This window comes from Cinclus cinclus, chromosome 13, assembly GCF_963662255.1.
Source record: "Cinclus cinclus chromosome 13, bCinCin1.1, whole genome shotgun sequence".
In the NCBI taxonomy this organism is placed as follows: domain Eukaryota; kingdom Metazoa; phylum Chordata; class Aves; order Passeriformes; family Cinclidae; genus Cinclus; species Cinclus cinclus.
The window spans coordinates 1,665,300-1,677,361 of record NC_085058.1 but is presented as its reverse complement, the minus strand read 5'-3'; the positions used below and the strand labels follow the sequence as shown (position 1 = coordinate 1,677,361).

Sequence of the window (12,062 nt, the reverse complement as noted above, 5' to 3'; positions counted from 1 at the left end):
GCCACTCAAAGAGCAACTGAATTCATTTTACTTAGCTGGTGGAACAATGCAGTTAAAGAGCACAGATTTCACCTTGAGTCTGTTTGAGCCCTGGTTCTATGCAGCACATCTGCTCTTCCAAAGTAATCTTGGACTGGTAAACCTCCAAGTTTTGTTCATGTTGGTGTTTATGCATATTGCTGGGTTTTGGCTGGATCTTTGGCAATTTTTCTTTACAGTTTTGGTCCGGTTGTTAAAATATTTGGTGTATTATTTTTGTTTCTGTTAGTACTTTTTTCTAACTTCCTGATTTCAGGTGATTGCAGCTCCTATTTGAACGTTCTGTCTTATGAAAGAGAAGGCTGATTTGTATTATTTGATGAGATGGAAGGAAGGAAATTTTTAGACATAAGTGGATATATTAAAATATAAAATGTTTTCTTCCTAATTAAAAAAAAGGCAATTTAGTGTATTCAGTGTCTTTAATCAGTGACAACCATCTTAGCATATTTTTTACAATTAGAAGCCAGTTTTCCCCACTGTTTCTTATATGCAGGTGTTCTGCAGAAAAAATGAAATCTGATTCTCAGGTTAAGTACTGTATGTAGTTTCTGTTTAAGGAAAAAAGCTTGTGTAAGAATGTTCAAATTAGCTGGTTTTGGATAAAAATATCCTTCCTATGAGTGCCTACTACTAAATATAAATTAAGTGTATCCAGTTAGAAAATTCTAAATTCCCTACAGAAATCAAGCCTACCACTGTTACCCCAGAGTAACTGCTATTTTTTGGTAAGAAATTTTAAATAGTCAGGGGTGTTAGTTTCAACAGTAAAAATCTTCCCAGTTCTTTCTCTCACTTTCACAAATGAAGAAAGAAACAAGAACAAACAGGTGTAAAGAAAGAAGAAAGAAAAAGTGTTTTCTTCAGTTATTTAAAACTTCTGCAAATGGAACATGAATGCTTCATTTAATAGTTCAGTATAAGCTTTCCTTACCCAAGGCATAATTAGCAACATTTCTATCACGCAGAGCACTGTGTAATCTTTCTCAGGAACTCGTGCAATTTGTCTGATATTCAACCAGAAAATAAACTCTGACTTGTGAGAAAAGGAAAGCAACTGCTCCTAAAGCTTTCCTGGGTTCTGCAGTTGCTGAGCTGTGACCTCTGCAGTGCAGGCTGGCAGAAAGAGGCATGGGGGGGACTCATGGGGGGGGGGAAAGGGGGGGATGTCCAGGGCCATTGAGGCAGCTGGGCTATGAAAAGTGCATTCCCAGGGTTCTGGGCACTGTGTGGGGCCTGCACACTTGGTCCTGGAGCAGCTGGGAAGTCCTGTACTGCAGTGCCACAGGCAGCTATCTCTGCATGCCCAAACGTTTCCCAGGTGCTCCCTTGTAACCTATTCTAATTAATTATATCCATTTACATTATTATCCCTTGGGTTTTGAGGGAAGGTAGGCTTGTTACTGGGATTATCTCACACTCCACTCCTTGTCCCCAGAATAGCCAGAACCTCAGTGACCCTAAGAGATGCTTTTTTGGCAAGTGTGTATATATACTGTTACCCTCTGACCTTGTGAAGGATCAGCTGCTGCCTGAAAGGTGTCCTTCTAGTTTATTCTCTTCAGACTTTAAATGTTCACTCTTCTAAAATTCGTGCTCTTTCAGGGTCTAACTCTAGAACTGCCTTAGTTTATGCTGTAGTATTTCCTAGCTGGTAAAACTGTATATGTATATATATATTTAATTTTATTTTTTATTTTAAGGTGTTCAGTTGCTGCTGTCTTGTTGCTTTAAACATTGGGTACAAAATGCTAATAGATGACAAGAAACTGAGCTGGAAAACTCAGGAAGGCACAAGTTAGGAAATATGTGATAATTGAGGATTAAATGGTTGTGCTATAAAAGGTGTATATGCTAGCACAGAAGACAGGTGCAGGTGCTGAGAAACCTCGGGTGGGCAAGGCAGAGGAGAATTCAGTGTAGGTCGGATATGATGGCCAGGAGGAAGCTGCTTGGCTTCACTGCCTCAGTTTGATGCTTTGTCTGTGATAGATTGAACAACTTCCAAGGGAGGCAGATTAACAAGTGTCACAGTAATAATGAAGGGAAAAGAGGCATGTTAGAGGTGCAGCTTCAGTTGAGACACTGAAGAGTGAGATGTTGGTTCACTTGAAAGGCACCAAAGCTGTGCAAGAAAGGTGGAATTCTTGTTGCTTCCCCTCCTCTGCAAGAGAATGGGATCCTGTCTGAGTCTCTCTGTGCCCCAGTATTTTACTGGGCATCCCTTTCACTGCAGTGAGTGGGTTTTTAGCACTTAGTAGTTGTCATCTTGCTTTGGGAGTAGCAGGAAGGGAGAGGCACAGTATCACATCATTGACATAATTCCTGTATTTTGCATTTCTTTGTGGTAAGTGGATGCTAACTGTCCTTGCCTGTTACTTCCCATGGCATTTTTAGGGATCCTTTGCTTGTTTGGATTAGTTTATCTGATGTTTCCCTTCACTCTCCTGTGAGAAAGCATAAGGAAAGTGAAACAAGGCATATTTTTATTCTAGTATTTTTCTTTTTTTGTTCTCTGGCCCCTACTTTACTAACAATAGAACAAACTAATCAGTTCCCTTGGCATCACGAGAATTGTCACTCCTCTTGTCTAGATTGTACTTCCTTAAAAAAAATTCTACTCTTTGCTTATCAGTGATAAGATCTTAATTACTTCTTCATTGAGTGAACATACAAGGCAATATTGAGACACCAAAGTTTCTCTCTTCAAAAGCAGGGTATGTAATTCCTGCCCTGTGCAGCTCAGTGCTTTGTAGGAATGTGTTATATGTACATCAGGTTTGTGGGTGTTGCTAGCAGACCAGCAGGTGCATTTTGCATGGTATAAATGGTTAGGGCTGTTAGGTAGGTAGCAGATGGGAATAGCATTGGGAAAACCAACTGTGCTTGGGAAATTGTTTTTTGGAATATCTCCTCTGATAATTCACTATTGTTGAGAAGTAGCTTTATGGTGGCAAACTTTAGAGAGCTGTTTGTATGCAGCTGGGACTGAATTTACAGACTCTTTCTCTGACTTACTAAAAAGCTAAGGATTGACAACCCCTTTCATCCTGCATTATCCAGTGTAGCTTTTAACTCCAAGAAAACTATGTTCACAAATTGATGCTCTGCTCCTTTGGGGTTGGTGCAGAAACATTAAATTGTACTAAAATATTCATATGTGAGTGCATTTAGCTGAAAGCAATTGATGTGCTTTTCCCTGGAGAGAGGGGGGGAAAAAAATTGCTGTATGGCCCTGCACTCCAGCAGACACCCTAACTATGCTTAAGAGTAATTACACAGCTTGGCTGATCAAAGGTTCTTAAAGTGAATAAGAAACTGTAGTTGGACTCTAGTTTAGTCATGTGTGCTTCTTGAATGGAGTAGGTTCAGCTGCATCAAAGCTGTACATAGTGGAGAAGTGTGTGATATACAGTGTAATAGAGATGAACTACTGTCAAGCCAGAAAGTATTTTATTGGCTTAACAGCTTGTAATTGGAAGGAATCGTTTGTACGAAGCAATTTTGAGCACAAAGATTTTTCTAATTTCATTGTCCTTTCACTCTTGCAAAGAAAATAAAATATCTGAGCTGCCTGTAAAAATAGTGTGTATGCCAGAGTTTATTAAACTGGCCTGTTTAAAAGCGTGCCATTGGTATGATGATAAATTGATGTGCGTTGGAGGTTTTCAGCATAATTCAAAAATTGTCATAAAAATCAATAGCAGCTGACAACATGCTTGCAAAGTAGCTACCTCAGCTTGTGGGGCACCTGTGGCTGCCCTGTGGTCTGTCCCAGCACCATTCAAAGGCTCTGGGAGCTGAAATAAAAACTGTTCTTGGGAGTTCTCTTAAGCAAATGTCCCTTAACTGCCTCAAGGCAGCCTAAGGCATATTTAAATATTCTCATAGGTATAAACAAAGTAATATCATATGCCACAAGTTATTCTATAAATAATTGCAAGAGTCTGTATGCACAGGAAAATAACTGCATTGGTATATTGGCAATTGCAGTCATCCACATACAGCACTCTGTGCATTTACCCAAGCAACATGGAACTGGCTGTATGGATTCAGGAGCCAGATGTGCAGATTGGTGCATGTGAAGTCTTCTAGTGTATAAGTTGGGTATGTCTGAAGCAGAAATAGAGTTTAGGGAATGGCTTAGGAGGATTTTTTTTTTTTTCATTTTAATGGTTAGCATTACAGCTGTACCATGGTCATGGTCATTTCTGTTGGAAAAAATATAAGTCTAGATGAATGCTTTAACTAGCAACTGAGAAGATGGATTTTTGATTTGGAATCTTGACTTTGAATAGGATAAATTTGGGAGTTAGAGTTGTGAGGGTTTTCTAGGGTGGTTGTGATGCAAATCTGTGCTTATAAACTTAGAGGTGTGTGTCAGGGTCCTGTCTTCCACTAGAGTTGTGCAGGATGTTGTGTGGCAGGACAAATGACAGCCCTCTTGGCCTCTGTGCCAGTTTTTTTTTTTACCTTGGGCTGCTGTCGTAGCCCTTGTGAGAAGCCTCATGGGTGCTGGTGCCCCCCTTCACATCTGCCCACTGTTGAGGTACCGAGCCCTTCCAGCAGCAGCATATCTGGAGTGTTGGTACTGCCTCACAGTGCCTCCTTGTGCTCTGCTTGACACAGTCCTGGCTCTTCAGTGCACTCAGCGTCCTGTGCCATGTGTTCCCTCCATCCTGCTCTTCCTTGCCACCAGCTCTCTTCTCTGGTGCCCTTTCCCTGTGCTGATGTCTGCCAGGGAATGCATAAAAATATTTGTGGCATGACTGTGATGTTTGTACAATATTTCCTGTGTGAAATGAAGCTCCTGAGAGCCAAGACAATTTTCTAACCTGATGTCATGTCCGTATACCACCAGAGCTTTCACTTTCTTGACTTTATTTGCTTTTGGCAGTTCAATTGTTGCCAGTGCTGTGAGCCCTTTGGTCTGCGATGTATGTGTGCTGTTTTGTTGCCCATTCTCATGTGGCACAGTGCTGGCAGCAACCCCTCAGTGAAAATCTGCCTGTGCCCAGCACTAGGGAGTTGACAAATGCTACTCCATGTGCTGAACTTTGCTGTAAGTGCCTGTAATTGGGGGCTGTGATCAGCTGCCTGACAGCAGTAATTAGGGCAGCTTCCAGGGTTCCAAAAAGCTGGAACTTGAACTTGGTGTAAAGCCACGTCTGGCCCCTGAGAGGTGTGACCTGGACTCGGATTCATCTGTTCTGTGCCCTGTGTGGGTTTCCTGTCCAGATGAGCTCAGGAGGACCCAGAGCTCCTTGCAGAGCTTGCTGCTCTGTGCTGCCATGGCCCAGCACACTCTGGCAAGGACTCTGCCCTGGGGTACCCAGCTCCTTTGTGCTCCCCTCCCTCCCCTGCTTCGCAGAGCCTGGGGCTACAGTCCTGACTTGGGACTTTGAACTCTGACACAGCAGGAGAGGACTCAGCCAAAGGCCTGACAGAAGTTAGTGACTTCAGGGAAAACATCAAAATAAGGTTATTACTCTGAAAATAAATAAGGATTTGAATTTCTCAGTGATTTATGTCCTCTCTGGATGTCCAGCTGAATATTCTTCAGGACAGCATTGAACAGTCCTGCAGCTTTATCATTCAGACATTGTGGGTCCTTTGGGTCCCTCCTGCTGAACTGCAGAATAGATTAAAACTAAGGTTTAGGCAGTCCTGTCCCTTTTGCAGCACAGAAGTGTTGATAAGATCCCTGCTGTCCTGTGTGTTCTCTGTATGAAAACATTGTTGAGGTGATCTCCTGTCAGGGTCAGAGGACCAGCTGTCTGAACTGACAGGATCAGTTGTCTGAACCAAGGAGCCAAAAGCACGTATCCTAGAAGGCCATGGCCCAGATGCATAATAAATGCTTTTAGACAAGCCTGGTGATTTACAAATGTCCTTTTAATGAAACATCCTTGTCTTTCCAAGATATTTTAATAGAATATATTCATAGGCATCTGGCTCCTGGTTAGCTGGATTCTTTCCAAAGATTGAACTTCACAATGTTAAGCAGACTGATAAGAGTATCTGGTAGTCTGGGTGACTGGCACTTAATGAATTGCTCTAAAAAAAAATCAAATTACAGTAATGTGTCTTTAAAAAGAGCATGTATTAAAGACGGCATGATGTTAGAATAATTTCTCCTGTAACATCTGTTCTTTTATTTGGTATAATTAAAATATTGCATTCTTACCATGAGTTCTAATGTGGACATATTATGTTACATTGCAGCTGTGGTTGACCTCCAATAGTAATCCACTTGATAAAAGCCTGCTAAGGCAAAGGAGTTCCTGAGTGTGTTCACCGGCTGTGTGGTTTTGTGCAAGTACATGGACCAGATTCTGTGTTTCAGTTTCAAAGGAAGCCTCTTTGATAGGAACTACTTCATTTCTGCTTTATTTCCCCTTTTACAGGAGAGAGTTTTTGTATAAAAATACAGAAAAACTTCCTACATTCCATTTATCCCTGTTTAAAAAACAATGTGAGCAGAGTCTATAGCTGTGGAAACATCAGAAAGCAATCTTCCTTTTTTTTTTTTTTCCTTCAGCTGGTGTAATGACTCTGAGGCCTGTATGGCAGAAGGCTCTGTGGGTCTGTTTGAACACCTTTGTTTGCCACTCTCTGTAGGTCTGTGCATGTCCCACAGCTGGGCTCGGCTCTGCCATGCTTAAAGCCACTTAACTGTAGTGCAGTTTCAGCTGCACAGTGGTAAGATTGCTTTTGACCTTCTTACCCTCCCTGACCCTCCGGTATTACTTACTGAGTTAAATTAGATTTATATTTTCTTAGATCTGGAATACCCTTGGTATTTTTAAAAGAGAAATTATGTTAGTATTTGAGGCTGCATCTTTTCTAAGCACATGTTGAAGTACCACCTTTTGAGAGTCCCTAACTAAATTTATGTGGCAATTTTCTGTTGTTGAATGAGTCGTTGAAAAATACTTTCTTTAGTTTTCTTCTGTAATGTTAGTTAACTAAAGAGTACAGCTCTGACTGCTTGCTTGGACTTGTAGTACTGGAAAAACTGCTAGGGAGCTGAAATGCCCTTGGTTTTGGATAAATGATAACATGGATGATTTCAGCCTAAGGAAAAGTAATAGTTTTCAGTTTTGAATAAAACAGGTGATACAGATTTATTTACCTATACATTTTCATCTCACTCGAGTGTAAGACTCATGGGAGATGTGGAACTGGGAGCCCCAAAGTACAGAACTGTTGGTGTAGCTGGGGTACTCTCTGTACTCTGTGTGGGAGTGGGCAGTGAGTGGGGAAGGAGGGTTCAGGCCATGTGGACATGGAACACAAACTGCAGCTCTGAGTGCACCAGCCCACTTGGCTGCCTCAAAGGTTTATCCTGCTCTGTAGGGAGCCTTTCAAAGGCCTAACACCTGAATTTCAGCTCTGTGCATTCTGTCTTAGGTAAAGGCTCTGAGGGGCTTCCAACAAAAGCCTTGGTTTGCTCTTTGGGCAGCTGCATTATCCATCTGTAGGTTGTCTTCCTTGGTATTTGCACTGGGAGTCTCCAGGGTCATGGGTAACATGGGCTGCTCTGGCCTTTAGCTGAGCAGCATTGTATGTGTTTGATGCAGACTTTGTTTATTTTTTTCCCCTCATCTGTCTTTGCTGGATGCTCCTTTGGGATTCTCCTTCTGCAGTCACACTGCATCCCCAGGTGGGAAGGGAACCAATCATCAGTTGCCTTTAGTATTGAAAACTACTGTGATGTAAAAACTGCTGCATGTAACTGATTTGGATTAAGGTTTGTGAGAGCTTACTGAGACTGTGGTGTGGGGACCAAAAATATGTCTCTTGTTTTTTCCTAGGAACTTTATATTGCTGTGGGAATATCTGGAGCAATCCAACACTTGGCCGGAATGAAAGACAGCAAGGTATGTGAAGGTGGATGTACTAGAAAAGATTTTTGAGGAAGGAAATGTGTTGACTTCCTTGGTTTTGCATCAGTGCTTTAGATGGTTTTTGTATTTCCGGCTGCTTTAAAACACTCTTTGAACAACAACAAAAAAAGCTACTGTAGCAAAAAACATCTCACTCTATAAAAACCTTTGCACTACAAGCCAAAGTGATCAGTGGAAGCAGCTAACTGACTTTGTTTAAAAAACCCAACCCAAAGCACATATGCCTGAATTCTATACAATAGTTCCATTTGCCTTTATTCCAGACTATGACATATTAATTCATGCATAACAATGTGCAATTTGAGTTATGAACTTACTATTCCATAAAGTAAAAGATGTCTCTGACATTCCTGCATTTAGCCATTCAAATGGAAACCTGCTATAAAACGGCAGTAAAATTTTAAAAGGTTTAACTCATTAGTTGCCAAAACAAATAATCCAAAATTGGAATTGCCAGTTTGGCCCACGGTGCAGTGTTTGAAAAGAGGAGCAGAGTTACTTGCTGATTGATACTATCAAATGCCAGACATCAAAAACTGGAGGTCCTGCAGTAATATTTTAAAAAGGATATGTACTTTTTTTCTATTTTCAGGGAATGAACCAAGCCACACCTTTGAGTAGTATATAAAGCTGAGGAAAAGGGTTACAAAGCTTTGCAGGTAGTTTCTTGTGTTCAACCAGTGACAGACCAGTTTGTGGTCTGGTATTGTCCTCGCAAACCAGCCTGTGTGGTAGGATGATTCTCTGCTTTCTTACCCTCTTTTTTCCTCATAAATATTTTGAGGATGGAAATGATAAGCTTTCTAAAAGCAGGGACTCAAGTGGTGTTATCATTGGTTGCTTTTTCTCCACTGCATCAACTAAAATTCAAAATGTTAAGGGTGTGTGATGGGCAGGTGCGAAGGTCTCTGTTGAAGTGGGAACTGTGTCAGTGTATTCCCAAAGGAACAGCATTGCCACAGTGGCTCCTGCCTGCAGCGCAGCAGAGGAGCGTCCATGCACAGCACTGCTGCCACAGCCACCTTGGATCCTCTGGCACTGCCAGGCCACCATGGCACCAGTGGCTTTGTTTGGAGTTCAGTCTCCAGTTGTGTCCTTGAGCAGGTGGGTGAGCAGCAGCCACTGGCTGAGAACTGGATACTGGGAGCTGCATAAGACTTGGCGTTACCCTCTTTGTGTTTATCTGCTGCCTTCTCTCAGTTAAGACTGCCAGCACCAGACTTGAAGTGCCAGAATTTCCTTCGTTACAGAAATACCAAGCACTGATATTATTACCCTGTACTGTAACAGCAAATCCTCTGCCTTTATGGCTTTTCCAAAGGCATGTTTGATATTTTGGGGTATTCTGCTGTAAGAAATAAGGACAGATGAAATCTGTTTGAGATGCTTATTTAATCCTTCCATTTCTCCCATATCTCAGTTTTTTAGTGTAAGCTAATGTGTCTGTTGTAAAATTCGGATTTCATTATTGGTATTTGGAACGTATTCTGCCTTCCTTTTAGCTAAAGCATTTAGGTGGGGTAGTTATGGAAAAGATCCAATCTTCCCAAACAAAGAATTCTGCAGCCATGGGAGCTCTCTGGAGCATTGCCTGTCCTCCCTCAGTACTCTGAGTTATCTGGCATTGTGAAATTGTACACTTCAGGATATGTTTTCCAAAGCAGTCAGATGCTTTCTACCAAGTGAAATGTATAATTTTAGTTCTTTTACAGCAAGGTAGAGAATGCGGCTTTTGAGGAGACCTGGAGAATTGTTGTTGCTTTCTTTCCTTATTTCCAGTTCCCTCATGACAGTTCTCCTATCTCTTCTTACTCAGATTTAACTCACAAAGTTCTGTGATGCTTTTGCTGCTTACCTAAGTTAGCAGTGAGGTAGGAAACCAAATCTTACTGAAGTTACTTCATATAAAGAAGGCAGAGGAAGGACTAGGCTGCTAAACCAAAGCTTCAGACAGTTTTGCAAGTAATTTGTGAATTATTTTTGTGCTAAGGACAGAACTGGCAGCCATGGCCCCTGTGGTGTCTCTGACTGCTGGCCTTGGCCGGGCCTCAGCATCAGCCCCTGTGGATGGCTCTGCAAGGAATGGCAGGGCCTCAGGAGGGTCAGGGAAAGTCTTTAATGGGCCAGTACCCTTAGGGATCCCAGCCTGGATTTGCTTCCTGCACTGCAGCTTGTCAGGGAAGGCTTAAATTTGCAAACAGGGGTAACTGAAGTAAAACCAGTAAAGCTCTTGGAAGAACATTTTAAGGGCAACATTGCTGCAGCACCTGCACAGCCTTGACTATGAGCTGGTCACAGGGCAGGGGCAGTGCTCTGGGGACTGCCTGCTTGCATGTGTGATGGGGTCCTTTACAGGGACTCTCAGTGGACAAATGGCATGCCAAGAAATAACATTTCAGGGGGCCTAAAACCACAAGATTTGTAAACTTTTTGAGTTCCTGCCACTAGGCTCCTGCTTTGCCAGCCATTAGTTTTGTTGGTCTTGGAGTGGAGGGAGTAAAGCAGACCTGTGGAGTGTTCCCTGGGTGTGGCAGCCTCAGCTGCCTCTTGGGTTGGGGCTGCCCCCAGCCACTGCTCCCACTGCCACCGCGTGGTGCTGTGCTCTGGGCCCCTTCTTGGTGCAAGGCTCCTTCTGTGAGCTGTTTGGTTTGCTTTAGGATTCTTTTCCCTTCCTCTATATGAAGAGCTCCCCATCCGTTGCAGATTTTGATGAGGGCACCCACCCATGCTTACCTTGCTGAAAGCTGTCACAGGCAGTTTAGAATGATTGAGTGTATGGCAGAGTTTAAACCAAGACATTTTCTGGATCATTGTGTTGGGATTTGTTGAGGTGACTGTGTGACAAATTAAATGCTATGTTCCACTGTTAAGTACAGGGGCCTCTGGGCAGGGCTTTATTGTGCTTGTTGTAACTGCTGCCTCCAGGTTAGTTCTGCAGTGGTGCAGCTCAGAACGGGTAATCCTTAATCCTCCTTTTGTATTATTTTTTTTCTAGGCTTTTCAACAAGGGAAGGATAGCAGAGATGTGTATGATGAGCAGGGAAAGGAGGGTTTTGGTTTTCTTGTCAGGGGGATTGTGAATATGGAGGGAAGGAGGTATTTGTTTTTGTGATGGAGAAATATTAACTGCCCAGATAAATCATCTGCTTCTGGGGGCTTGGAGAGAATATAGCCCATCTCCTGGCCAAGACCTGGCCCTGTGATCCAGCCCCAGAGGATGATCAGTATCTAGACTCATGCAGTGCTTTAACGTTGCTTTGCAGACCATTGTTGCTATTAACAAGGATCCAGAAGCTCCAATTTTCCAAGTGGCAGACTATGGACTGGTAGCAGACTTATTTCAGGTGAGGTTAAACTTGATGTGCAGGATTACTTTGGGAAGGCTGACATAATATAATCTAATGAGTGTTAACGATGTCTGTGTGAGGGTGTTTGGGTTGTTTAAAAATTTGTTTTCTGATGTCATGATCTGCATGCTTAAAATGGAATCCCTGCAAGTAGGTGGGCGGGGGGGGTGGGGTGGTGTGTCGCAGCCAGCCGGCTTCACTTCTGGTTTCCTGAGGTTGAACCATTTTGGAAATAAGTGCACAGAGGTGCTTGTGTGTGTTTTAAGCTTAATGAAGTTTGGAAGTAGAGAGTTGGCAGGATTACTTTTGCCTGGGCTTGCTGCCTCACTGACTGATACCCAGGAGGAGCCTGCAGTTCCTTCTGGAGCCCTGAGCCAGCCCTGTCCTAGTGCCTGTGTCACTGCCTGTGCGTGGCCATACGTGTGAATGTTGTGGCCCTGTGGAAGCACGGGCAGAAACTCTGCCAGCACTTAATGCCATTCCTGAAATAATGCCCACTGGCTCCATGGTGAGCATGGGCCTCTTTGTAAGCCAGAGACAGTCACATTCTGAAGAAACACCATGTAGACAATTTCCTTAATAAATTTTGTACGAATGCATTATTTCCACCTAATGGAAATGTAGCTCTCGTAAATAATTAAGAGGCTTTATTCAGCAGGAGAGAAGTGGGGAGTGCTGTGAGCTGGGGTCACCCACAGCCCCTGGAGTGCTGTGCTGGGTGGGAGGGTGGGCAGTGTAATTGCAGGGCTGGGAACTGCACAGGGCA

The 12,062-nt window shown here is 42.9% G+C and overlaps 1 protein-coding gene across 4 annotated transcripts in view; it reads left to right on the top strand.

The window, feature by feature from the left end:
• The window catches only part of ETFA (electron transfer flavoprotein subunit alpha), a 32,061-nt gene that overhangs the window by 18,285 nt on the left and 1,714 nt on the right, over window positions 1-12,062 (top strand). For 3 of the 4 annotated variants that reach the window (XM_062501104.1, XM_062501106.1, XM_062501108.1), the window contains 2 exons: window positions 7,857-7,922; window positions 11,213-11,293. In XM_062501104.1, coding sequence (XP_062357088.1) covers window positions 7,857-7,922; window positions 11,213-11,293 — 147 coding nt within the window. Of the gene's footprint in view, window positions 1-7,856; window positions 7,923-11,212; window positions 11,438-12,062 lie in introns of those variants that run through there. The other variant, XM_062501105.1, reaches the window with a different exon arrangement.